This window comes from Papilio xuthus, unplaced genomic scaffold, assembly GCF_000836235.2.
Source record: "Papilio xuthus unplaced genomic scaffold, Pxut_1.1 DF826945.1, whole genome shotgun sequence".
NCBI classification, from domain to species: domain Eukaryota; kingdom Metazoa; phylum Arthropoda; class Insecta; order Lepidoptera; family Papilionidae; genus Papilio; species Papilio xuthus.
The window spans coordinates 2,805,308-2,832,770 of NW_013531704.1; the positions used below are offsets into that span (position 1 = coordinate 2,805,308).

Below are 27,463 nucleotides of genomic sequence, written 5' to 3' on the forward strand. Positions count from 1 at the left end.
TAACTTTAAATTATAATGATACTGAGAATCTTTTGAAGATACAATCCTAGATCCTTTAACATATTTATCTCTTATCAATTTATATAGCCGTTCATACACATTTATATTATATATTTAACTTAAGTTTTTCTTCTTTTCATTAACTTAAATTTTGTTTTTATTATATGTATACCGGAGTAACTGAATTGTTAAATGCTAAAGTGTCGTGAGTGTGGGTTTTGTAATTTTGTGGACTGAATATTATATACCTATCTGAATATCGGTGCCCACGATACAGGCATTGCCTAGTGTGGGCATCACTAAATTATCCAAATTAACCATAAATGGTAACTTAGGTCTAATTTAATTTCTTAGTTATGTGCAATTTTATTATGTTAGTTATTGTTTCTTGGTTTAATCTGTTACCTATAATAATAAAAACTTTTCTTTCTTTTCTTTCTTTCTGTGACGAGTAAAATTAAGTTACGTATATTACACGAAGTTTCAAAGTTGCGCCAGTGATGAAAAAATTAAGAATCAAAATATTAGCGAAGTGTATACGTAAAGATGATTATCACACAAAAAAACGTAATGAAATTGAATAGAGATGGCTACAAAGTTAAATTAAAGAAAGACAAGACCGAAGAAACATGGATTTTATGCTTAAAAAGGGAGAGAATTAAGTTGTTATAGCGGCTGATAGAGATGCTTGATGATGATAATTTGATAATATATAATATTAGTCAGTTTAGTTCTTATTGTTATCTCCTCATTACCATATTATTAAATGAACGCAGACATTTAATATATTTCCCGCCCGCTAAACTTTTGTTTGAACTCGCTCGCGCCTAATTGTGGAAGTGATCAACTGCGGCGGCTCCCAACCATGAGGTATCGGAGAGATTGCTGCAAATAGGATATGTCTAGGGTTGAGACTATTTCCTTAAAATTTAATATCTTGTAAACTATTTGGATTTTTAATAAAAATAACTTACAACATAGGTTATAAAAATCTATAATAGCAGAAACTAAATATTTTGAATTTTTTTTCGGATCTTGTGTTAAAAAATGTTAGATATTGTAATATGTTATTATTAAATTCCCTATTTCAGTTATCCTATACTACGCTGCTATTCAATATTTTTTAAATGTAGGAAACTAAGTACTGACACTATAACAATTTGAAAAAAAAACATTTCGACAATACATACTTTTAAATAGACACTATAGATGTCGGTTACTGCTTAGTAAAACGCAAATTAAATATTCCTGTAAATTATTGTGACAGCCCTATCTCAACCAGGTGGCGAATATCACGGCGTTTAGTTTAGCCGCTGACGAAGAGCTTCGTTTTAAGCGCCATCAAATGTGACTTACGGCGCGGTGCCTGTTGTTTTCTTAACAAATATTATTCTTTTTCCCACTTACACCGATTCCATATAGAAAATAACTAATCACCAAATAATTATATTTATGTTGCTTTATTTATTTCAGGAGTGCAATTACATTAGTGCCTTCACCTCTGTACCATTCCGTTACCGCAGGTTAAAGTTCCAAAATAATAGTGATGAAATGGCGACATACCGCGATTCACGACTATCTTACGAGGAAATAAATTTACAACATCATTTTAAGACCTGTCTTACTTATAAAATTGAAATGGTGAGCAAGTCACAATCTACTTGAAAATAAATGCGTGCATTAAAATATGAACGTTGAGGATTATCATGGAAATTCTGTGATTCAGGTCCGAGTTGCCATATGGCCGACTTTCGGAAAAGTTAGGATATTTTCACTTACTGAGAGCCTGAGAGCCCCTAAATTTTGCAGGGGCCTACTGTCAACGTCAAAATCCTCCTATAAGATCTTTATAGGACTATAGTTTAGTAAAACTAGGATGTCCTTTCTGGTGAGTTGGTGCAGCTATCTGTTGATTATCATTTATTGTGACTTATTCGGTATAAGCTATTACCATCTGGTTAGACAAATTTAGCGGTCTGTACCACTAGTTTTAAAACGAAGATGAAATTTTTTTAACGCCGGTGCTGTCAATGTCGCTTGTCATTGTTGCTGTCAATGTCAGTGTCAGGTGTCAGACAATAACTGAACGACGAATGAAAATAAAGTCGAAAAATTATTATTCCTAATCAAATATTGTTATGATTACATTCAAGCAACTAACTCGTTTTGTAATATTACTTAACGAACCAGCCTTCTTATGCAGTTTCTAACACGCTTTTTAAGCCGTTATTAGTATCATTCCAATGATAAATTGAACGTAAATAGCCAATATGCTTCCTGGAATAGGTGTATTTGGAACTGGATCAGTAGCTAAAGTATTAGTCCCATTCTTAAGAGAAAAAGGATTTTCAGTGGAAGCAATATGGGGTACAACCCTGCAAGAAGCCGAAGCAACTGCAAAGGAGTTAAAAATACCGTTTTTTACTAACAAAATTGATGACGTTTTGTTGAAGAAAAATGTCAACTTAGTTTTTATAGTTTGTGCGCCAAATCTTCATGCTCAGATCTCAGTGAAGGCTCTTGGTATTGGTAAGCATGTTGTGTGTGACAAGCCTGCAGGGCTGTGCCAAGCTGAAGCTCTTAAAATGGTGCGAGCCGCACAATACTATCCCACACTTATTTCAATTATAAACCATTCTTTACGATTCTTACCTGCCTTCAGCTATATGAGAAAGTCTATTGTAGATGGTTATTTGGGCAATCCTGAAGAGTTAACCTTAATTGACGTCCGTGTTCAAATGGGCTCTTTACTTGGAAACACTTACAACTGGTTATGTGACGACACAATGGGCGGAGGAACTTTGACACTTGTTGGAAGCCATGTCATTGATCTGGTGACATTTTTAACAGGACAGAAAGTTGTCAAAGTACATGGTGTCCTAAGGACATTTGTAGAAGAAACTGCTAAAGTTAATGGTATAAGAAAAATTACAGCTCCAGACTTTTGTACATTCCAGTTGCAAATGGATAAAGGATTGTTAGTGACAGCAACACTGAACAATCATTTACCTGGCCCATGTTTTAACCAAGAAATATATGTTTGCAGTAAAAAGGGTTATTTAGTTGTAAGAGGTGGTGATTTACATGGCAAATTGCATAAAGTTAATAAGAACATTCCAGAAGAAGAAAATAAGCGGGCACATGACAAAGAAGATGTGATATATGTTGATGTTGAAGACTTGAGTTGTACATCCAGTATTATTCCAAAACCATACATAAAAGGTTTGTGTAAAATGATTAGTGCACTTAAAGAGGCATTCCTTCCTGTGAAAGAGCAAATGGATTGGATTAAGGAGCCAGTGAGAGCAGCAGCTACATTTGAAGATGGACAGAGAGTGCAAGCCACTATGGAGGCATTAAGAAAATCAAGTGGGGATGGTTGTTGGACCACAGTACAACTTCTGACAGAACCACCGGATCCTAATCCTGCATTGTCTGCGGCTGTTCGACGCACAGCTATATCTTTACAGTAAATTTTCTTGCACAAATTATGAGTTAAGCAAAATTGAGAAAGAAATAATTTGCAGCACTTAAATTGTGTTAAAAAACTATGGTTTTGTGACTGACATATTTTACATTTTTCTTATTTAGAGTTGGTTTAGTTACTGAGATTATTTTCAGGACAGTTAAAAAAAATCATATTATTTTTGAAACAATTCATACAGAGTAAGATAGTTTATTTTCAAGCAATTTTTTATATTGTTATAAAGTATTTCAACACAGTATTAATTCATTATGTACCTATAATTTGCCATAAAGTAAATGATTGTTTTTTTCAATTGTATTATTTTTGAATATAAAATGTTTCAAGTATTATTGTAAGATGCATAGTAAATAAAATAAAAGTATTTTTCAGTCCAGTTTAATATGGTTAACTGTTATGTTTAGAATAAAAACAAATATGATTGCTAGATTGTGATAAAGATCTGTTACATAAAAGAATAAATATGAGATAAGCAGTGATATGTATGTGCTATCAATATTAAAAATGCAAATGTTTACTATGGATGTTTATTTTAAGGTATATCCTTGAACAGCTGTATGGATTTTGTTGAAATTTTGCATCAATGTAGAAAAACCCTTAAGAACACATAGGCTTATTAAGCTTTTTTTAATTCCATGCGGACATGGTCAGATGCGACAGCTAGTATATGTGTGTTCATTGGTCTTTCATCAATTAAATAATTCTGTTAGAAAATATGCTTGCCATATAATTTGAAAGTTATGGATAAAGAAACATTTGAACAATCTGTGCATTAGATGCTTGTTGAGACGATGTGAGAGTAAAAGTATTAATAAAATTATGTGATTCTTTCATTTTGTGCAGTTTTATTAGTTGATAGACTCAATAGAAGTGTTATGTTGTATTTCTCAACTTATTACATCACATGAAATTCAGATCATACCTTTTATAATTACTGGCTAAATTACTTTGAACTAAATTATTGCATCAGGACTATTTAGAGTAACAGAATGTATGGAACAAGAACAAAGGAACACAACTGTTGATTAGTGCAGTTTTTGCTTCAGCAACTTGGATTAGTCTATGTCCAGGTCACTGTGTTCTTTAGGTGTAGATTTGTGGCTGCATCAACTGTCTATCAGAAAATATATCTTTTATAGAGTAATGAATGATATGTACATCAGTTTCATGTTGTTGAGAATATGTATTAACTTAATAAATTGTTTTAAAATGATAAATATGTAAATGCCGAGTCCCAACTTTTGGCAAACATAAATTACCATACTAATGTGTCGCCATCCATCTTCTAAGTGAATCCAAGACATCTAAGTATATGTAATTAATAAATCATGCAAATTGAGTAAGTTTTTGTTGTGTATGTAAATTTAAAAAAATATCTTATTCTTTTTTGTCAGAATTGCAATTGCAAAAAGTGTATTTTACGTAACAAAGTACATAGCAGTTTTAGGTTATGTTCACTTTGATAAATCAAAGATATTTTGTCAGGACCAGAAAATAATAGACAATTGTTATAACAATATTATAATAAATGGAAATAACATAACATTATACCCCACAGCAGTGGCAATTACACAATCACATTGACATACAGGACTACATCTAAAGTCTGAACCAATTCGAAACCCGCAAAACTAAAACTAGCACTTAAATTAATTCTGAATCTTGGCTAAAATATCCGATTCCCTGAAGAGGTGATACTCCTTCTCATCATTATCGAGGGAGACTTTGGTACCGCCGTATTCAGGAAGAAGAACTTTATCGCCAACCTTCACTAGTACGGGAATAAACTCGCCATTTTCCTTTCTTGCACCAGGACCGACTGCAATAACTTCACCGTGAAGAACTTTGGATTGGGCCTTTTCTGGAATAACGATTCCTCCGGCAGTTCTGGTTATAGCTTCAGCTCTTTTAATTAAAACTCTATCGAGCAGAGGAATGAGGGTTTTCATAGCGTTTGCCATTATTTTCTCGTTCTAGATAAACAACGGTGTAACGACAAATTTGAAAATGAATCGCTCTTCAAGAAACTCCTTTCGCACAGTCTAGAACATTCGTAATTCAAATTCCGACAATGCCGGGAGATGAACTTCGCGAACAAAATCCATGCGTTATCTGTGTTGCCTGTTCTATAATACCCATAAGTAAAATCTATCAGTTTTAATTTTTTCAAGAATATTTTGTTGTAGCTTAATTAAACAATAATTCCTAACAAATAGAACTTTATATAAAATAAATTTTCCTCGTAAAGATTATTTTACTGAAACTGAATCAAACTAGGCTGATATTTTACTGACATCTAGTGTCGAATAGCTTTGATTTCATAAAGGGTAGATGGCAATAGATGGCGCTACTAGTATATTAAAAATAAAAATCATTCGATCAAAATGATTTTAACAATATTAATATTAAATTAGATAAACAAGAGGAGACTTGAATGGATTGATATTAGAAACTATTATGGAGGATAAGACCTGGAATTGGAAAGATCAATGATTTCAATGGATCGGTGGTTTATTTAGCGTTAAATATATGTTTATTTGTATTCAAAATTGTATTGTTAAATAAATAAAAAAAAACTCATTCATAACATCTATCGACTACTGAGCATTTTTTTTAACAATTAATTTATAAATACTTTTACTTCTTAAATAATCGGACCAAATCTTGGCATTTGTATGGCATTCCTTTTAGGATTGTCTGCAGCTAACACTCGGAATCCTCGACGTCGTGACCGCCGCAGGAATGCGATTGGCGCCGGCCAGTCTCGGGCACACCTGCGTCTGCGCAGCGCGAACAATGCGAAATCGGAACACGCACGCCGCCCACTAGCGCCAAATCACGTATATATGTAATGTTACTATGGGGTAAATCATGTAGTTTTTAAAAAAAGCGATGGCGATATCTCGTTTCAGAGGCTAAAGTCAACTTTGGGTCAACTTTGGGTTTGAACTTCCAAATTCATACTGTTAGATTCGCTGCCAATTTTTCAACTTTGATCCATCATCCTACGGGCGTGTGTGTGGCTAGTTTAAGCTACAGGTTTGTCACAGGTATGACATTTACCAATTTCGAAAATAATTCATTATTCTACGTAGCGTAGACTGCATCATTCGATTTATTTGAGTATAGTACCATGACTTGAAAAACGTTAACTTTAATTTAGTTAACATAACTTAATACTGTCTCATACAACTTATCTCTATGGATTGGTATTTAAAACATTAAAAGCTATGCATTAAGCGATGTAATTGGCTATCAATGTATGGGCATCGTTCCAAATGTCGCAGCCATCACCCGAGCGATGTGACTCCGTTTTTCTTTTGGCAATCTTTTGACAGGTAATGTTTATGCCAAGAGGATTCTAAATTGTTTACATTCATGACTCGAAACTTAGTCCCCATACCACAAAAAACAGTGGTATTGCCACACATTGATCAACGGACATTAAGGGCGTCGCATAGTGTAGATTAAGGATGAAAAATCTACACTGAGGAACTGCTTAAATATAACAATTAAAAGATTCTCAGCGTCAAATTAGATATATAATTATTTCATGGAAAAATCTTGGTTTAAAGTCATAAAGTTTTTACAATCGACTGAATCAAACTTCACTATATAATTGATACATTAAATTATTTACCATTACAGGTCTACTTTTTTGTTACAAATAAAAAACGTTTAAATGCTTATAAAAAGAGTTCAACAATAAGGTGGAAAAATGCAAGAAGAATCCCAGCACACAGGTTCACACGGACAAATTCGAAGCGAATTTTGCAAACGACTCACGTGTTTCATAGGGTGACCATAGTTTTTGTTTAGTGGACTAAGATTCTAGTGATTTCGAGAATACAAGAAAAAACTCAAAGTACTTCAACCGAAATAAGTTCTATTTATAAGTATTATAGTATAAAAAGTATTAAATAAAAATAATAACTTTGTGAATATTTCTGATAATTATGATAGTAGTTATAATTTATAAGACGTTTATTTAAACCGAAATTAAAATGAACGTGAATAAATTTTCCCACCATTATTATACGATCAACATTCAAAATTAAGACATTGTAATAACAATAAGGAAACTGGTAATATTTAAAAGAAAAATACTTGCAATCCATTGATTATTTTTATAAGATAACAATTTAAACTTAAATATTATAATTATTTCTAAAACTATTTCTTATTATTACTTACTTATTTATAAAATAAATGATTTACCTTTGGTTTCTGAAATCAAAATATCTTTATAAATCTATTATATAATCTATTATTTCGACAAAACAAAGATAACAAGATGTTTTAAACGGAAAGTTTGGTCTCAGAAGTTCAGGGTTAAAGCATCGGCAAAGGTGGATGTCGTGGATGTATGTAGCGGTCACTTCGACAAAAAAAGAAAAAAGACTTCAAATCAAAGCTTTTAAGTTTATCCTTACTAGTTAATTTGATATCTATGCAATAATTTGCTTATAATATCAAGTTAGGTGTTCAAATTATCCTAAATAGTTTGTCGTACATGGTAACATTTGGGTAATAACAAAAAGTTGCGGTAATAGTCCGACGCGGATGTTCAAAGCGTACAAAATAACATAACAAACAGACCAACACAGTTTGTATAGCTTTATAATACACTGCCAGTACAACTTTGCTGTTAAATAATTTATATTATATCTTAAAACATGGTGTTAAAGTCGATTATTGCATGAATTATTTACATGTAAGTAAATTAGGTGGTTGTATGTCACTTCCCGACTTTAAATTTCGGCTGTTTAAGCTTTTACTAGTCACGTAAAATTTTAAATTATACAAATCCTTGACAATTTGACATGTAATTTTATGATTGGGGTATGAGATTTGTTACGCGTTAAATTGTCAATTATTCGTTTATCTCACAAATTTGAATTACAATAAATAATTAGTGATATTATAAATTGACGGTGTTTGCGATATGACGGTGACGCAGAGAGACTGTCAGAGATGTCGGTTCTCACGGCATCGCGTCGCGCACAGGTGCGCATCCGGCTATCTCATTGCGTGGATTTGAATCAGTTTGGACTCTTCTAATTATGCAGCTAAAAACTACGAAAATAATAATAGCTCTATAATTTCTGACTTCTTAAATATTTTCTTATTTAATTAATTAATTTCTATATTAATTTCACCAAGTTCAAAGATAATTCATGCCTTCTTTTTTTCTTAATTTTTAAGTACTTGTCCGTAAAAACCCAGTTCGTAAATTTCGTATTAAGATTATTTGATTAACATGAGTAATGTTTGTCATAAATTTCTTCAAAAATCTTCATCCTTTTCGGTTCGTAATTACTCAGTAGTTTAATTTCTTTATCAATTTGTAAAGAAACAGGATTGTTTTCTGTGAACGCGGGCCATTTAATCAACGTATCCAATTTATCTTCCGGAGTAGGAGAACTGAAAATACAAAATAATATTAGAACTAATGTTAATAACAACGTACCAAGTTGACTGTGAAAGAGTCTTTACTTCTACAAAATACAAAATTTACATGCCTGAATTTAGCAAAATTAGTCCACATTTTGGTCATTACGTTTCGTATTATTAAATCCTGTCCAACAGCTGTTTTCATTAATTTGTGACACAAAACATAACTGTGATCATCAGTGTGAGCCGCACCTTTACTTTTTATACAACAAAGACGTTTGAAATAGTTGATGTTTCCATCATAGCAAAACTCATAGAAATGTACAGGCACATCGTGACCTGCCATCAGCTTTCCACTGATCCAAATTCCAGACTTCATTTCAGAATCCGTTATGAAGTCAATTGCAAGCGTATCAAACTCATCGCCTGGTTTAATGTTTTCAAAATAGCTCCTAGCCAATTGAGCCTCGTATTTACTTCGTTCTCCTGCATCAAAATCAAATGACCAACGATCCGTATAGGTTTCCATTTCCAGAATATGCGATATTGTGTTTGGTTTCGCTATACGCATTAGATAACCCTCTTTATTGCAAAAACCTTTAATAACAGGTACATGATTGAAATAACCCCGTTTCAATAATCCATACGGTTGTTCTGTTAAAAAAGCTTCCCCATTTCCGAAATCTTTTTCAATACACGGAACAAATCCAAAGAAAAGACCATCAAGTTTCCAATTTTCGGCAATTTGTGTAGCCGATGCTATCAACGTCGATCCAGGGATATTTAAAAAGAACTCCTTAAGACCAATTTTATCTTCTAGTGATCCTTTATATCCTAAACTGCCGGCAAGTAGATTTACTACTTTCATTGACTCATTATTAATTGCCCAATGATTAAGACAAGAGCCCGATTGAAGTATAGCTTTATGAAAAAGGCCCTTGGATCTTGGTGAAACAATATGATAATCAACACAAGCAGAGCCTGCACTTAGCCCAAATAATGTAATGTTATTTTTGTCACCACCAAAATGTGTAATATTATTTTGGACCCATTCCAAAGCTTTGACCTGATCTTTCAGGCCCATGTTGCCTGCTACTTCTGGGATGTCCAAAGTTAAAAATCCAAAGACGGAAAGCCTGTAATTGATTGTGACTATAACTACATTATGCTCGATGAGAAAATCTGGACCACATTCGTTTCCTAATATTCCATTACCACGTATAAATCCACCGCCATGTATGTAGATCATTACAGGTAATGTTTCAGATTTCTCAGCTGGTATCTTAGGTGTATAGACGTTTAAATAAAGGCAGTCTTCGCTTCCCACAACTCGACCACTTATTATGTCTGTTTGTAATGACACATTGTCTTTGCTCGTTACAGTTGCATCTCTAACGCCATTCCATTTTTCTGGAGGTTCAGGACTCTGCAAAAGAACTATGTAATTAATTTAAAAAGTCAATTAATGTACTATTTTACTGTTTAAAATATGAGGGATATATTTTATTGGCCAGCATTAGATTGAAAGATATGACGGCTGATAGAGATGTATGGAGGAGTAGTATATACTGTGCCGACCCTCCATAGGGATAATGGTAGGTTGATGATGAGTATTAGATTAAAAAATTAAGAACATGAGTAACAAGAACATATATACCATGTTATTTATAATAATAATATAAGGAATAAACGTTCATTTTTGTAGAACACCAGAATTGAATATATCTTACAAACCGATATCGGTTTCAAACTTTTTTTTTTATATAATGAGAGAGATGATTTAAGCTTTTAAACTAAGGGATACAAATGTACAAATGACTTTTCATACCTTGAACCTCAGTTGTCCCAGCGGCGGTTTGCCATATGGAATACCCACAAACTCGTAGTACACAAATCCGTTGTCAGTTTGTGATTTTCTACCTTGCAGTATGCCTTGCTCTATTGATACCGTGGCCATCCTAGAATTTTTAGAGATTTGAACAGCAATAAACTTTATGCTTTTTTAAAAGTATTCTCGGGTACCATTTAAGACTGTAGGGAAAACTGTGACAACTTTAATATTTATATATGACAGTGTTATAAATCAGTTGGTTCTCACATATTAAATAAAATCTAACTTATTATCACGGGTATAATTGTATAATAATTCCGACAAGTATTTTTTAACAACGTGCTAGTCTTTTGTGAGAACTTATTTTGTCAAAAATCACAGTTCGCTGATCATTGTATAAAAAAACCTTCCTTTTTATAAATTAAAATCAAAAATTATAGTTTAATTGTACATACAACTTAATATTAAATATGGTCGAAATTATTAGGAATATCGATATTTCAAAAACCTAAAAAAAAATCTTGTGTCCAATTAACATTTTTATTTTCGTTATCTCATCAATAGATGGCGGCGAATGTTTAAATTTCAAATCGTTACCTATTTTACTTTGTAAAACTCTTTTGTAAACTATTTTATTTGGAAAGGAACGTAAACGGCCAATGACAGATTGACACTTGACATCACAGTGGCAGGTGACAGGCAGGCAACAGGCATTCCTTTTCCAGATTTCCAGTTTTATCCAGGCATTAAATTTTAATATTGAAAGTTAAAAAAGAAAATTAAAATTCGTAATAATAAATTAAATTAACATTTAGAATTTATCGTATTTTTTATTCGCAACATCAACAAAGGAAAGGTAAACAATTGTTGAAAACAATAACTCTTTTAGAAACGGTTAATCAGTGATCGCTAATCATTGTCATTTAGAGATAGTGCAAATCAAATAATTCACAAATTTCCAGAAAATTCGTTTTTAAAATGTCTGCGCCAGAAGTGACGATTGCTGATGGTAAATTGCGGGGTAAAATTTGTCAAAGTTTAAATGGAGTAAAGTTCTATACATTCAAAGGAATCCCATATGCCAAACCACCAGTAGGTGATTTAAGGTTTTCTGTAAGTATATTGCTTTTTTTATTGACTGCACCATATCCTAAAAAAAGTGATATTGTAGAATTTATAGAAAACATTTTTAAACTTTTGTTTTGTTATGTTTAACAAAACATTAGCACTAAGTTTTTGGTGGCAATGAAAGGATTGTCTCTTGAAGCCAAGGTGCCAATTATTGTTGGTGACAATGGCATTCACAATCGGTAATTTTATCTATATTTTATTAATATATGTAAGTACTTTTCATCCAGGAATACCACAAAATAAGTGACACTTTGTTTAGCATTTTGGAATACATTACATACTTTAAAAAAAAAATAGACCAAACACTATGATTTGTATTGTACTATATACTATTCTATAAAATTTCAATAATATGAAACCGACGGGCTTATATGCAATGATGTATGAATGTAGAAGAATTAAGAGGGGTGTGTCAGGCGTACACCAAACAAAAGTATGGTCTCTGTCTATCCTTTTGAGTTATGGGGCATTATGTGTATGTAGTGTATTAAATAATATGTTTTAGATTCCTGAACCACCAGAGCCCTGGGAAGGTGTGAAAGATGCAACAAAAAATTGTAACATATGTGCTCAATATGATAGAGCAACAGGTACAGTTATTGGTGATGAAGATTGTCTGTACTTGAATGTATATACTCCACGTCTTCCTCATGAAGGGCCACAACTACCCGTGATGGTGTTTATACATGGAGGGGGATTCTTATTCGGAAATGGTACTGATGATACTTTGCACGGTCCAGACTATCTCATTGATAAAGAAGTTATTATAGTTAGTTTAAATTATAGATTAGGCATACTGGGATTTTTATCCTTAGGCCAAAAAGATGCTAGTGGTAATATGGGTTTAAAGGATCAAGTACTCGCACTTAAATGGGTACAACAAAATATAGCTCAGTTTGGTGGTGATCCTAAAAATGTGACTATTTTTGGTGTGAGTGCCGGTGGAGCATCCGTTGAATATCTACTTCTGTCTCCAACAACTAAAGGTTTATTCCACAAAGCCATTGCCCAATCTGGCTCATCTCTTTTGCCCTGGGCTCAAAATAAGGAAATAGAAAAATTGGCTTATAAAATACCACTCATTAAGAAGAAGTTTCCAGGAAACAATGATGATCTATTGAAAATATTAAAGGAAATGCCTATCAAAGAATTAATACAAGCTTCTATGATAGCTCTTGCGATGGGTACTCATCGTGGAGGCATTACCTTTGGCTTTGTCCCTACTGTAGAAAAGTCCGGAGACTGGGAACAGTTTATAAATAAATCCACTTATGATATGTTATCAAATGGCGAGTTTGCTAAAGTGCCCTTTATGAGTGGGTTTTGTACACGTGAAGGTCTTTTAATGATTCCCTTTAATCCCCAAAAAATAGAAAATATTTCAAGTACAAAGTCATTTGTATCGGAACTTCCTTTCAACTTTGATATCACAGAGAAAGATGAACTTGATAAAAAGCTAAAATTAGTATATTTAGAAGGTGAACAGACACACAAGGATGATGATTATTATGCTATTGATTTCTTGACTGATATAGATTTTCTTGGCGGAGTGTATGTGGCTACTTCACTGATTGCAAAGAAGAATTCACCTGTGTATTTCTATGAGTTTTCTTATGATGGTAATTTAAATTACTTCAAAAAGACAAGAAATATTGATAGAGAAGGAGCTTGCCATGGTGATGATGGTGGTTATTTGATTAAATGTGATACTTTTAAAGATGCGGAAATCACTGAAACGGATAAATTGGTACGCGAGAGGATGTCTACGATGTGGACGAATTTTGCTAAATTTGGGTAAGTTTAGATCTACTTTTCTAGTGATTGTTGACAGATCAATATCAGCGATATGGTCATTGTTATTTTGAACGTAAAGTATCTTAAGTTCTGTGTAAAGGTACGCGTCCATTGGCCAGCACTGGACGCACCGCATGCAAACGGATTTGCTTCGTCTTTGGATATAGGCGTCGCTGATGGTGAACGCAGCGCTATGTAAGATCATATCAAGCAAACAAAAATCCGTTGCGGTCCGTGCGTGCGGTGCATCCGGCGCGAGCCAATGGACGCGTACCTTAGGAGTGCTGCATCCGTTAGTTATTAAAAAAAGTAAAATAATTTAATAATTACACTTAATTTGATTAAAAATAATTAAGTACTTATATGTATTAGTTGATATGATTAAGTTTTTTTATTTTTTTCTAAATGTTTTTTTTTTAGTGACCCAACACCAAAAATCGACGATATTATCACTACGAAGTGGGAACCTGTTACTGATGTTATGGCGTATTTATTAATTGACGATAAACTGACGATGAAGGAAAATCCATATCCGAATCGAACTAAATTGTATGAAGAATTATACAAGAAGTATTATTAAAAAGTCTTAAATTTACTCTTTTCTAAATGGAATGGGGATATATACATGTTATGAAATTTTAATTTAATAAAAGTTTGTTTATGAAATATTTTTCTTGTAATATTATTTTAAAAATTTCATATTTTTCAGTAGGTTTTAAATTTTCGTTCGTTTGTCGTCCATTTTATTTTCCATATTTGTCGTAAATTTCTTCAAAAATAGCCATTCTTTGTGGTTCGTAGTTATTTAATACTTCGATTTTTTTATCAATATTTAAATATACGGGATTATTTCCTGTATACACAGGCCAATCTACTAAATTATCCGAATTGTCTGTTGGTGTCGGGCAACTGAAAAAGAAAACACCGTGGTTTCATAAATAATAAAAATAAAATTAGATTCTTGTCTTAGAAGTCTTGGGAAATTTAGATTTATACTTTTAAAGTGAATTATAACGTAAATAATAATTTTTGAACTTTTATCCTTTTTAATGAGGGTAGTTATAGAAGTTCTTTTTTTAGGGTTCCGTACCTCACAAGAAAAAAAACGGGACTCTTTTAGGATCACTTAGTTGTCCGTCCTTCTGTCTGTGAAGACCCTTTTTTATGTATTATATTATTCATAAAAAGTTAAAATTTCATGTCCGATTCTAGTAAGATGAATGTAAATTGATTTACAATTTTAAATTTACTGCTCTAGACAAATAAGTTGTTGAATATTATTTTATAATTCGCAAATTATTTTAAAGGTACATACCTCGTTTTAGCAAAATTAGTCCACATATGACAAATTGTATTGCGTATGATGAGGTCTTGGCCGTGTGCCTTTTTTGTTGAATCTTGGCACATGATGTAAGAATGGTCGTCAGCGTGACCCGCTCCATTCCTTTTGATACCAAATAACAATTTTAAATAGTTTATTTTACCATCATAAGAAAACTCATAAAAGCGAACGGGCACTCCTTTTTCTGCCATCAATTTTCCACTGATCCAAATGCCTGCTACAAAGTCTAAGTCACTAAAGAAGTCTACTGCTATTTTATCATGATCATCTCCAGGTTGTATGTTCTTCGAGTAAGCAAGTAACATCTTCGTTTTCTTGCTGTATTTGACTTTATCATCTGCATCAAGTTCAAATGGCCAATGTTCCACAAAGTTTTTATTCTGTAAGACATCTAATACTGCCTTAGGGTTTACCGCGTTCATTAAGTAACCCTCTTTGTTACAGAATCCTTTAATAACTGGTACGTGGTTGAAAAGTCCTTGTTTCAGCAAGCGATACGGATGGTCGGTTAGGAAAGCATCCCCATTACCGAAATCTTTTTCGATTGTTGGAACGAATCCAAAGAAAAGATGTCTATCCGTATATTTTTGGCAAATATTAAACGCTGTGGCCATTAGATCCGATCCAGGGGTTTTTAACAGAAATTCTTTTAAAGAATTTACATCTTCTAACGATCCATTGTAACCTAAACTTTCGGCAACTTTGTATGCTAGCTTCTTCGGTTCATAGTTAACTGCCCAATGATTTAGACAAGAACCTGAATGAAGAATGGCTTTATGGAAAAGTCCTTTCGCTTTTGGAGAAACAAGAAGGTAGTCTACGGACGCAGCGCCGGCGCTCGTGCCGAATATTGTAACATTATTTTTGTCACCACCAAAATGTGCTATATTGTTTTGCACCCATTCAAGAGCTTTGACTTGATCTTTTAAGCCCATGTTTCCTGCTACTTCTGGTATCTCCAAAGATAAAAATCCTAAAATTGATACTCTGTAGTTAATTATAACTATAACTGTATTGTGTTCGATGAGAAAATCTGGAGCATGGTCTTTCTTCAGGATACCATTTCCATATACAAAACCACCTCCATGTATGAAGAACATTACTGGTAGCAATTCCGATTCATTTTCAGTTATCTTTGGTGTATAAACGTTGAGGTAGAGACAGTCTTCACTTCCTACAATTCCATGACTCTCAATAATATCCATTTGTATAGCTATGTTTTCTTTGCTGGCGACCGTAGCATCTTTTTCACCGTCCCATTTCTCTGCAGGTTGAGGACTCTGAAAGGTTTGTGAAATAGTTAAAGGTTAGAAAGCGAATTAATTTAATAAACATAAAAATATCCTGTACTACTCCAAAAATACAATGTGAATCTGTTTAGTTTTAACCCTTTGACCACTGGTCGTCATTTCGTTAGGGATGTCAACGTGGTTAGATCGATCTTGTAAGCATGTCCTGTCAGTGTCCAAAAAGTGCCGTAATGTCCTTTTATCCAGATTATTTAGTTATAATCAGATAGCATTGAAAAAAAACAAAACTAAATCGTACCTTAAATCTTAAGTTTCCAACAGGTGGCTTGGCATATGGTATTCCCAAAAATTCATAATACTCAAATCCATTATCAGTTTTAGATTTGCCACCTCTCAATTTACCTTGATCTATAGACAATGTGGCCATCTTCAATGAGTTTCGCTAACAGACTGACATCGCGCTCTTTATCGAGTGTCATTTTGTATATTTTGATAAATGAATCATGATTTCCAATTTTTATTGTAGATAAAATTGATATTAGTATCACTTCTTTATAAGATACGACATTAGCCCGCTTTGCATTACTATTTCAGTTAATAAGTCTTAAAACGTCAAAATACTATAATAGTTGTAGCCTGCGACTCTGTCCTACGTAATATAAGTAGCCTACTTGTTCTACCAGACTATGTTCTACATCTGTGAAAGATTTCGTCAAGATCTATTGAGCCTTGACATACCTTCAAACATCAATCCATCTAAACTTTCCCATTTATAATATTATTAAGATATTAATATTGGAACATATATGAAAGAGATTAAAAGTAAAAACAAAAAAAGAATACTATTGTAGGAATAGATTTTTTGAGCCAAAACCTACATTGTCCTCAGAGCACCCTTTCAAAGTTTCACCATAATCTGATTAATTGGCAAACATACATGTTATTTGATTTTTATATTATTATAATAACCAACTTATTATATCAATTCGCCAATCGTGCATATAACCGTGAGTCTCAACTACCCAATCTGTAAAAACACCTATTATCATAGTATTTTCAATCACAATGACTATGCTATTTTTAAACGACTGTTATTACTAACTAAACATGTTCATTTAGACATAAGCCGGAATGATTTGAACTGTCCGGCGATGACGTCACTATCGGTATAGCGCTCTCATGTATTCCGATATGTTTGTCTCGCTCTAAAACGACTGCCGAGCGTTATTAAAAAAACAGTTCACAGTAAAAATTGTGATTGCAATCGCAAACTTCAACAGAAATCTGTAAGCAACAAGATCTAGATCCATTCACAACTAGTGTATCCTTGGCACGAAGTTTCTTAGCTCGTGACTTGTTTATTAAAATGTAAACAAGAACTGTTAATTTTAATGTTTATACATTTAATACTGCTATGTCTCTTACGGTGAAGGAAAACATCGTGGTGCAACTTGCAAGTATCTGAGGAGATTCAAAGATGTGAAGTTAATCGACCCGGACTGGGCCAGCGGTGTTGACTATGGCCTAGTCACCCCTAACTTAGTGTAGGCTCCAAGCCTCTCAGTGGGGACTACAGTGAGCTGATTACGACAATACTACCTAATTTATATTGTTTAATAGTTGCAGTACTTGTTTATTTGCTTATCTCTAATGTTACATTGCTTTAAGTGAATACTTGTTATTGGTTTTCAATCAGTTTAGAGTTAATTAAATTAATATAGCTGTAAGTTTTCCATGTCATTTAATTTTATTGGCTGAAAGAGATGTTGTATTGCTCGTCCGACAGATTAGATGTGCGTTGGGAGGAAAGGTAATATCAATTTTTGAGTTCTAAAACATTTGACATAAATTTATTAAGCATATATTTTTCTAAATCTGCACCTTAATCGAATGTATAGAAATAAATTTATTTTTCGTATTTTTCATAAATTTCTTCGTATATAGACATTGTATTCGGTTCATAGTTTCTTAGTAATTTGATGTTTTTATCAATTGTCAGATATACAGGATGATCTTCTGTGTAAACAGGCCATTCGATTAGCTCACTCATACTCTCTGACGGTGTAGGACAACTAAAACGATTTTTTTTTATCATTCATATTATAATTGCGAAGATGTGGATGGATGGACGGATGGATGTTTGTTACTACGTAACTTCAAAATATCTTAATGGATCTCTATGAAACTTGGAAGACAGGTAGACTACAGTCTGGAATACCACATAGCCTACACAAAACTGTTTTTTTTTAATTTTATGTGAAAGAAGTCGGAAACAGCTAGTTTTAAAATAAAAAAAAGTTACCTTGATTTAGCGAAATTAGTCCACATTTGGCACATAGTGTTTCGTATGACTAAATCATGACCATGTGCCTCCTTTGCGACTTTATGGCACAAAACATAAGTGTGGTCATCCCCGTGGGCGGTTCCAGTTCTATTTATACCAAAGACTAATTTAAAAAAGTTAATTTTTCCTTCATAATTAAACTCATAAAATCGAACAGGCACCCCTTTTCTAGCTATTAACTTGCCACTGGTCCAAATTCCAGATACAAAATCAAAGTCACTGAAGAAATCTATTCCAACTTTGTCCTCATCGTCTCCAGGTTTTATGTTCATCGAATAAGCTTTCTTCATCTGTTCGCTATATTCAATTTTGTCATCTGAATCTAAGTCAAATGACCAATAGGAAGTGAAGTTTTTAATCTCTTGGACGTCTAAAATTGCTTTAGGCTTAAGCACATAAGTTAAATAACCCTCTCGATTACAGAATCCTTTAATAATTGGTACGTGGTTAAAAAGACCTTGCATTAGTAAGCGATACGGATGGTCTGTAAGAAATGAATCCCCATTTGAGAAATCTTTTTCTATAGTTGGTACAAAACCAAAGAAAATTCTGCCTTTTTCTGTTGTATAATTTCCGCATACTTCAGAAGCAGACACCATTAGATCTGCTCCAGGGATATTTATAAGAAATTCTTTTAAAGAGTTTACGTCTTCTGATGAGCTTTTGTAACCTAACTTTATGGCCAATAGATTTGCTAGCTTCTTTGGTTCATAATTAACTGCCCAATGATTAAGACAGGAACCGGAATGCAGAATCGCTTTGTGGAATAAACCTTCGGCTCTGGGTGACACTAAATGATATTCAACAGATGCAGCACCAGCACTTATTCCAAATATAGTAACATTGTTTTTATCTCCATTAAAATGTACTATATTATTTTGCACCCACTCAAGTGCTTTGACCTGATCTTTCAGTCCCATATTACCAGCTGCTTCAGTTATATCTAAGCACAAAAATCCTAAAACAGAAAGTCTGTAGTTGATAGTAACTATAACTACATTGTGTTCTATAAGAAAATCAGGTCCATGTTCATCTTCTAATATTCCATTTCCAACTACAAAACCTCCTCCGTGTATGAATACCATTACGGGGAGTAATTTGGATTCTTCATCAGGCATCTTGGGAGTATATACGTTAAGATAAAGACAGTCTTCGCTTCCGATAACCTGATTGGTGAACATATCAAGTTGCAGTGCTACATTATTTTTGTTGACTACTGTAGCATCTCTTACTCCTTCCCATTTTTCGGGTGGTTGGGGACTCTGGAAATCAATACAAAAGATAATTTAAAAAAAGCTATTGTGATATATATTGTAAGCATAATATCGTTCTTTTGTTATTTATTCGATGGCGCTATAATATTTATCGATTCAATTACTCATTGTCATCAAATCATCATCAAATTTCATAGTACTGGCGATTGAATGAAAGCATTTTATTGTTAACAAGCAATGAAACGATAAAAAAACTGAACCCGCTTAAATTGATTTATATGTCTATTTTGACCATATAAACATGACAAAATAAACAATCATGTTAACATGATCCCAAAATATGATTTAATACTGATATTTTATATATTTTTAATTTCTCGATTAATTAGAAATTAACAAACACACATCATAATATGAGAGGCACATATATGTGGATGTTAAATTAAAATAATGCAATATTTTAAATACCTTAAACCTTAGTGGTCCCAGCGGTGGTTTCGCGTAAGGTATTCCCAAAAACTCATTGTACTCAAATCCATTGTCATTCCACGATTTCTTGCCTTGAAGTTTGCCTTGTTGTATTACAACTGTTGCCATTTTTTAATCAATTATCAAATAACGATAATTTTTTCAAAGTTTCAAACAACAATGTTTTATTAAATGCGCGTGACTAACGGTACAGATTTCCAATCTGAAATAACAATGCAAATACATTCTAGTTAATGTGTACACATACACTCATAATATATATATGCGTATTCATATTATACTGTTAGGAAAAACCGGTGTATCGGCGCAACACTAGACTTATTAAAATGTCAACGTTTATGTCCCCTCACTAATCAATCTGACACTTGACTTGGTGTCAAAAAAGACTAATCGTTCGACTCCTTAAGCCACTGATTAAGATTCATCATCAACCTGCCCTTATCCCTATCGAGGGTCGGCACAGCATGTACTACTCCTCCATACATCTCTATCAGCCGTCATATCCGAGTCTACCCCCTTCTTACGCATATCCTCTTTCACACAGTCATTCCATACTTTTTTTGGTCTTCCTCTACCCTTGTAGCCATCCACATTCAATCTCATTACTTTTTTGCTTATATCATCATCATCCCTTCTCATAACATGTCCAAACCACGCTAATCTTTTACTCCTCAATTTCTCGATCACTGGCGCTACTTTCAAACTTCCTCTAATATACACATTTTTAACTTTATCCTTCCTTGTCACACCACACATCCATCTTAGCATACGCATTTCAGCTACATGCAATCTTCTTTATCCGAAACCTTGGTGGCCCAACATTCAGATCCGTACAATACGACAGGTCTTACGATGGACTTGTAGATCTGTCCCTTAAGTTTCATTGGCATTCTTGGATCACAAGTTACACCGGTGACCTGTCGCCATTTCATCCAACCTGCATTTATTCGGCTTTTCACATCCCGGTCAACACCGCCGTCGTATTGGATGAGTGAACCGAGGTACTTAAAATCGGAGCAGGTTGGTAGGTTTACACCATTTAAAGCAATTGGAGAAAAGCTGGTCGGACCACCAAAGATTAAGATTGTGTAACAATAAAAAGTTAATTAAGCTTATCGTTAACGAGTATAATTAGAAATATATAATTATATATATATAGTGTAGAAATCTGTATAAAGATAACATTTTAACATTTCATGCATATTTATATCTATGTCTTGTCTATGAGATGTTAAGGTCTGTGGGCGGCTTGAGGTCACAGACTAGGACGCGCGGCGCCAGCGAGTCGCTCCGTGAAATACTCAGGTGCATCCCGAACTGCCCGCGGATTTTATACAGTATGTGCCATTATACGACTGGAAATGTACGCTTGGAATGTATGTTAAATTTGCAACAGGATGATTACAGAACTATAAAAAACGTTAAGCTAATAGAAAAAAATACTGTAGTGACACTGGCTGTTTAAAAATAAACTTAAGAGGAGATTTGTTACTGTTTTAATGTGTAAATTATTTCACAGGTCTGTTTGTGACCTTGTCATTATGTTTGTAATTACATCTATGTCAAGATAAAGATTGGTTGTTTACGATTTGTTTATTGACAATAATGATTGTCCATTTGAAAAGGAAGTTACAAGATATGAAATAATAGGGTTCCCTCAAGTAATAAATTGATTTAATTTGGAATAACAACGTAACACAGGAATACGCTCGTTTGGATAAATTGACTGGGTAACTGACGACGATTGGATTTCCGGTACTATCCTGCTATTCTTTTTGAAATACTTGTAAAACCTATTATTACAGTTTAACAATATTAAATAACTATTTTGAGTATTGATTGATTAGTTATTGAACTAGAAACTAATTATAAAGGATTCTGTGTGATTATGAAACGAATTAAACCTTATACAGAATGTTTAGGTTTATTAATTTCTGATTTTTTATTATGTTTTTTCTGTGCCTACTTAAAAATACTAGCAAAGATGATTTTGTACAAATCGTAAATTTTTCAGGCGCTTAACACATATAGAATTTCTACTTTTTTTGTTCATTTTCATCAAGTACATTAAGTAGAGAATTCTTATTTACGGTAAGACGTCAGCCGGTTGACTATTTCAACAAATTTTGTAATAATAGTTCAATTTAAATTGGGTAATAATTGTCCTATCTTACTACAGATTTGAGTTAGAATATTTCTTGCTATTTTTTAGATTAAGTAATTGAATAATATAAATAATAATACATAACTATGTATTATTTTTATATATGTACAATATTCTATTTTATTGAAAAATTATAATAAATTTCACAGGAAGTTTAGTCTCAAATCATAAAATGTAAATGGATAATCGTTCCTAATTAATCAGGGCCTTGCATGCATATTTCCGACAAGCGCTTTCGTATCTTTATCATCAAGTGTCAAAATTAGTATGGTATTCTTGGTGTACTTTACGCCTGATAGGGACGCTGCACAAAGTTTTATACATATTTTGTCGGATATAGCCTGTCACAAACATTCTTACTAGACCCACCGATCCGGCTCGAAGAAGCAATTGCTTGGTACAATTTATTAACCGTAAAACGGATATACTCGATGGCCAATCGCGAAGCTATCATACGTTGTCTTCGTCCCCCACGCCGTTCCGCGCTACTTGATGAGTCGCCCGCGTCTCGGGTTCGAACACAATAATGAATGAATGGAGTTCATCTCTTTTCAGCATAATTCATATTCACTTTGGCAAAAAGGTCGTGAGAAGTTTAGTCTTAGCTTAATGAAAACGTTGCCCAAATTACGTCGGCGTTCCAAAGCAAGTGATTGTGCGGCGTGAGATCCGATGCTGAATGCCCCACCGCGCCGGGCTCATCTGACGCTGTGTAGGCGACGAGGAATGCGGGCTTAAACTATGATGACCAACGTAAATTACGGAATTATAGGATATTCCCTAAGGTTACCATGACCAATATTGACATCTTCGATTTATCAAATTTACGTTTGTTCTCTTTATGATTTTGATAATATGTTTTATACACTTGTTTTGGGATGGGAAACATATGTGATGGAGTTGCATATTTAAGGAGAAAGTTTAATTTACGTGATCGAGGATTGGCTTCCCTGGGAAGTCTGCCATCTCACGGGTTTCTATCTAATTTCGCTATTTATGTAATTAGTTTAATCGATCTTTATTAATAGTAATGAGGTTGTTTTAATTTTTTTCCGTATTAATGTTTACTTAACTATATTTATGTGTATACTACGAGGATTATCGCGACTTATTTTTTAAAGACAAGTCTTGATATTGTGTAAAGAATGGCCACCCTATAGTGTATCGGTGTTGTATTGTAGGATGTGTCCGCGCAGGTGCGTGCCCGTGGGAATGATGTTCGGATTGTCTGTTGCTTGTTCCGTACGAGGTAACGGCTCGCATCTCAACAAATTGTGGTTTTTACTATGAATAATTTGACATTATAAATGTAGTACATGGAATACGACTTAAGCTACATACCAAGATGTATCGTTAATATATTAGTTACATTTTTTGTGTAACTTTTTTCCAATGTTAATAGGAGGAAAGAATTGAAACTTTATTCTTATGTGATGTAAACGCCGACATTATATAAAAAATAAATATATTTAAAGATATTAATAAAATGAGCATAAACAAAAAAATTGTCGTATCGGTTCTATGTACTGCTTTGTATATACGCGAAGTTGGGACAGATCGCTAGTATTAAATTGCTCTTTATATACATAAAATATTTATAAAACTGTCTGATACTAAGATATTAGCATAATTAGAGCTATCTTACTTCAAATAGACTATTATATTTGCTGAGTATGTTGAATTTGCACACGTTTGCTAACCATGTTGTTAATTTTAAAAATACGTTTATTTATTCATGGTAGGGATTTCCCATTGGTTGTTTTTTTTTAAATATTTGTATTTATCATTTATTAAAGTAATAAGTAAATACATAAGCTTATTAATAAGTAAAGATGTTATTTAATTAATACTAATCAACACTTCAAATCGAATTGCAAAGTCATTCTTTGGAGTGTTTGACGATTTGTTTATTGAGCCACTGCACTTATCTTACCACCTACTAATATTATAAATGCGAATGTTTTGATAGATGGATATTTGTTACAATATATCTACAAACGGCTGCAGGGATCTCGCTGAAATTTACCATAGATATATAACATAGTCTGGAAAAACACATAGGACACTAATTAATTATTTTTTAATTGGCCACGGACGTAGTTGCGGGTGACAGTTAGCTATATATAAAAGGTAGGCAAATATGATGAACTATTATATGTATGCTAGAATTATATTTTAAACACCATATTGGTCCTTTTCATCGATGGACACCCCAATTATCAAATGGGAACATTTGGCTCGTTCAGCCTCCTCACCATCGCTAAATACAATAATGTAAAGCATTGTGCACAATTGTACCCATATTTGTTAACAATGGACCGGCTTCGTATTGACATCTGGTGGGTCTTCAACGCACATTAACAAGGCTACTAGATACAAATCTATGTGTCCAATTCTTACAAATTGAACCCTAATACAACTGTAGAGAGTTTATTATTGTTCACGTTTAGAAGACTTTACATTTTGATATCGATATGAATAAAAATAAACCGTATGTAAGTTGTTATAAAACATAATTTAGCTTTATCAAAGTATATGAACGTGTGAATCAAAATAGCAGAATGTCAAACATCTCCGAATTGCCACTTGTGTCATAATCGCCCCGCTGCCGAGGGGTGGCCGGCCATTTGTACTTTTTGTGTGTTTTGCCAGTTGGCGCAAACATAATGTAATTTGTTGACATGTATATTTGGCTTTAGTTAGATAATAGAAGTGAGACGCGGGATATAATGAGCGGCGCTTGACATTATGATCGTAAATCGGTCACGTCGCGAACGAACGTTATAACGACGCGATTTTTTTTTATATATTTAAATTAACAAATTGTTTTGTCTCGAAGTAATCGCAAGTATTCTTATCGGAGTCATAAAACATGTCCATTGTAAACTCCGCATAAAATTGGCTCAGTGTTGCTTCAGCTTATTTTGCGCCCGAGTGTGGTTACGACTCCACGGAACCGTGTGCATTCTCGTCGACCTTCGTGGCCCGCATTGATTTAAAGAAACACGTGTGTAATCAAGAATCAGTTTGATTTGAGACACGCCCGAGCAATTTACTATTACCAAAACTATTACAAAAAATCTCACATACGATGGCAGCTGTTAACGGTGTTAATGGAGTGATCAGTGAAAACGGTGTCACAAACGAAATCAAAGCATCAGCCTTAGACCTCATCGGCGAAACTCCAATCGTTGCCCTTGACAGATTGTATCCAGGTCCGGGACGTATTCTGGCTAAATGTGAATTCATGAATCCAGGCGCGTCAATTAAATGCCGTTCATCATTGTACATGATAAGGAAGGCGCTCGAGAGCGGAGAGCTGAAACCGGGCGGACCTGTCCTGGAAGTGACTTCTGGCAACCAAGGTTGTGGTCTTGCGGTAGTCTGCGCTGTGCTTGGTCATCCCCTTACACTCACAATGTCCAAAGGTAACAGTGCTCAACGGGCAATACATATGGAAGCTCTAGGCGCTAAATGCGTCAGAGTTCCTCAAGTCGAAGGTACATACGGTAACGTTACTTTAGCTGATGTCAAGGAAGCCGAAGCGGAAGGGATGCGACTAGTCGATGAGCTGGGAGCTTACTATATAAATCAGTTCAATAACGAAGCAAACGCGGAGGCGCATTACAAGACAACGGGGCCTGAAATTTGGCGGCAAACAGGGCACCATGTTGATGTTTTCGTTGCGACCGTAGGCACGGCCGGTACGTTCACGGGCACATCAAAATATTTAAAAGAAAAAAATCCAAATTTACTATCATTTGTTGTGGAACCAGCCGGTTCGGAACCTATCAAAGGAAAAGAGATTACAAAACCATTGCATTTACTCCAAGGATCTGGTTACGGATGTGTACCTAATTTATTCAAATTTGATTATATGGACGGCACTGTTAGCGTGACAGACGAAGAGGTTATAAAGTATAAAAATCTAATCGGTGAGAAAGAAGGATTGTTTGTGGGGTACACGAGTGGAGCTAATGTGGCCGCTGCGGTCCACCTTCTGCAATCAGGCAAGGTACCGAAAGACGCGTGGGTCGTGACTACATTAAATGACACAGGATTAAAGTACACCCCTGTTCCGAATGAATGTGTATAGAAATAGATAGATTAACCTATAAATTTTATAGTTTATCATTATAATAACGATATTATTTATTATTATTCCATAATCAAAGTATATTTAAGTGTTTAAGATTATTTTTTTCTTGGTATCTTTATTACTGTTTAATAAAAAGTTAAAAATTGTTTTTTTTTTATTTCGTTACTATAGTATTTAAATTTTGCGTAACTTATGTAGAGCAAATTGAAAAAGAGTAAAATAATATGTGTATTCAATGAACTCGTGGTGAATGTGTGAAAAGATTGGAATGTTGACGCTTACGTCCAAGGTGTCATTTTATGTTAATTCCATAATACGATAACAAGTTCTGTTTTAAAATCCAACGGTCAAGTTGCAAACAACAAACAAATGAACACCTACATCAAAAGGCAATTTAAAAAGTTTTGTTGGATAAAACATCGTTCTATGGTTCTAATGCTTTTCGCAGAAATCTAATTAAGAAAACATCCTACACCTGCCTAAAATTGCGACCTCATCGCATAAAATTCCCGCCATAAAAAAGATTTCACGACCGAATGTTTAAATGGGATAGTTAGAGTATAATGGAACCAATTACGACAATGTGATTCGTATCATATAATTATTTTCATATTTAGAACTTAATAGAAATTATAATTGACAGGTGATGAATCCATCACCACAAGTGTAAGCAATTTTTATTGTAATTTCGACAATTTTGTGCCGGGCATCCACAGTGGAACCTCACGGTTAAGTAAACTTTTAACCACTTAGCTCGCAACAAATTTTCTTAGCGCGACAAAAAACTGTCGGATCGACACGTTTATCTGTGCCACGGTTATTGAAAACGACCTTGGCCTCGCGGTGTAATGGTTAAATTGAACGATCGGAGAACATATTTTTGATTTGTTAAGTTCTTTTTTTATTTATTGATGAAAAGGAAAAAAT

At 33.8% G+C, this 27,463-nt stretch overlaps 7 protein-coding genes across 7 annotated transcripts in view; 3 read left to right on the forward strand and 4 right to left on the reverse strand.

Moving 5' to 3' along the window:
• The first annotated feature begins 2,052 nt into the window (after window positions 1–2,052).
• Window positions 2,053–5,125, forward strand: LOC106121437 (glucose-fructose oxidoreductase domain-containing protein 1). Its single transcript, XM_013317113.1, has one exon. The coding sequence runs from the start codon at window positions 2,271–2,273 to the stop codon at window positions 3,471–3,473; it is 1,203 nt and encodes a 400-aa protein (XP_013172567.1). The 5' UTR covers window positions 2,053–2,270; the 3' UTR covers window positions 3,474–5,125.
• LOC106121438 (10 kDa heat shock protein, mitochondrial) lies at window positions 4,993–5,601 on the reverse strand. The gene has a single exon (XM_013317114.1). It carries the CDS (start codon window positions 5,443–5,445, stop codon window positions 5,134–5,136), a length of 312 nt encoding a protein of 103 aa, XP_013172568.1. The 5' UTR covers window positions 5,446–5,601; the 3' UTR covers window positions 4,993–5,133.
• Window positions 5,602–8,641: 3,040 nt separating this feature from the next.
• LOC106121271 (esterase E4-like) lies at window positions 8,642–11,033 on the reverse strand. Its single transcript, XM_013316854.1, has 3 exons — window positions 10,707–11,033; window positions 9,007–10,304; window positions 8,642–8,908 (listed from the first exon to the last, which is right to left on the reverse strand). Exons 1-3 carry the CDS (start codon window positions 10,833–10,835, stop codon window positions 8,740–8,742), a joined length of 1,596 nt encoding a protein of 531 aa, XP_013172308.1. The 5' UTR covers window positions 10,836–11,033; the 3' UTR covers window positions 8,642–8,739.
• Window positions 11,034–11,393: 360 nt separating this feature from the next.
• On the forward strand, window positions 11,394–14,302 carry LOC106121272 (esterase FE4). The gene is made up of 4 exons (XM_013316855.1): window positions 11,394–11,565; window positions 11,672–11,822; window positions 12,346–13,634; window positions 14,055–14,302. Exons 2-4 carry the CDS (start codon window positions 11,688–11,690, stop codon window positions 14,212–14,214), a joined length of 1,584 nt encoding a protein of 527 aa, XP_013172309.1. The 5' UTR covers window positions 11,394–11,565; window positions 11,672–11,687; the 3' UTR covers window positions 14,215–14,302.
• Window positions 14,303–14,335: 33 nt separating this feature from the next.
• Window positions 14,336–16,697, reverse strand: LOC106121269 (esterase FE4-like). The gene is made up of 3 exons (XM_013316853.1): window positions 16,525–16,697; window positions 14,950–16,256; window positions 14,336–14,543 (listed from the first exon to the last, which is right to left on the reverse strand). Exons 1-3 carry the CDS (start codon window positions 16,651–16,653, stop codon window positions 14,378–14,380), a joined length of 1,602 nt encoding a protein of 533 aa, XP_013172307.1. The 5' UTR covers window positions 16,654–16,697; the 3' UTR covers window positions 14,336–14,377.
• Window positions 16,698–17,965: 1,268 nt separating this feature from the next.
• LOC106121373 (esterase E4-like) overlaps window positions 17,966–27,463 on the reverse strand; it is a 34,435-nt gene continuing 24,937 nt past the window's right edge. Inside the window, exons 3-5 of the mRNA XM_013317023.1 lie at window positions 20,253–20,475; window positions 18,529–19,832; window positions 17,966–18,298 (exon numbers count right to left, since the gene is read on the reverse strand). Coding sequence (XP_013172477.1) covers window positions 18,133–18,298; window positions 18,529–19,832; window positions 20,253–20,381 — 1,599 coding nt within the window. The 5' untranslated portion in view covers window positions 20,382–20,475 and the 3' untranslated portion in view covers window positions 17,966–18,132. The remainder of the gene's footprint in view (window positions 18,299–18,528; window positions 19,833–20,252; window positions 20,476–27,463) is intronic.
• LOC106121374 (cysteine synthase) lies at window positions 25,073–26,626 on the forward strand. Its single transcript, XM_013317024.1, has one exon. The coding sequence runs from the start codon at window positions 25,529–25,531 to the stop codon at window positions 26,531–26,533; it is 1,005 nt and encodes a 334-aa protein (XP_013172478.1). The 5' UTR covers window positions 25,073–25,528; the 3' UTR covers window positions 26,534–26,626.

Bases quoted from the DNA above. Each gene is read 5' to 3' on its own strand.
- LOC106121437 (XM_013317113.1), top strand. From the start codon at position 2,271: ATGCTTCCTGGAATAGGTGTATTTGGAACTGGATCAGTAGCTAAAGTA.
- LOC106121438 (XM_013317114.1), bottom strand. From the start codon at position 5,445: ATGGCAAACGCTATGAAAACCCTCATTCCTCTGCTCGATAGAGTTTTA.
- LOC106121271 (XM_013316854.1), bottom strand. From the start codon at position 10,835: ATGGCCACGGTATCAATAGAGCAAGGCATACTGCAAGGTAGAAAATCA. The intron at 10,305-10,706 runs GTATGAAAAGTC...GTTCTTTTGCAG, and splicing joins TGGGACAACTGAGGTTCAAG to AGTCCTGAACCTCCAGAAAA. The intron at 8,909-9,006 runs GCATGTAAATTT...TTGTATTTTCAG, and splicing joins ACTAATTTTGCTAAATTCAG to TTCTCCTACTCCGGAAGATA.
- LOC106121272 (XM_013316855.1), top strand. From the start codon at position 11,688: ATGTCTGCGCCAGAAGTGACGATTGCTGATGGTAAATTGCGGGGTAAA. The intron at 11,823-12,345 runs GTAAGTATATTG...AATATGTTTTAG, and splicing joins TAGGTGATTTAAGGTTTTCT to ATTCCTGAACCACCAGAGCC. The intron at 13,635-14,054 runs GTAAGTTTAGAT...TTTTTTTTTTAG, and splicing joins ACGAATTTTGCTAAATTTGG to TGACCCAACACCAAAAATCG.
- LOC106121269 (XM_013316853.1), bottom strand. From the start codon at position 16,653: ATGGCCACATTGTCTATAGATCAAGGTAAATTGAGAGGTGGCAAATCT. The intron at 16,257-16,524 runs GTACGATTTAGT...CAAACCTTTCAG, and splicing joins TTGGAAACTTAAGATTTAAG to AGTCCTCAACCTGCAGAGAA. The intron at 14,544-14,949 runs GTATGTACCTTT...TTTCTTTTTCAG, and splicing joins ACTAATTTTGCTAAAACGAG to TTGCCCGACACCAACAGACA.
- LOC106121374 (XM_013317024.1), top strand. From the start codon at position 25,529: ATGGCAGCTGTTAACGGTGTTAATGGAGTGATCAGTGAAAACGGTGTC.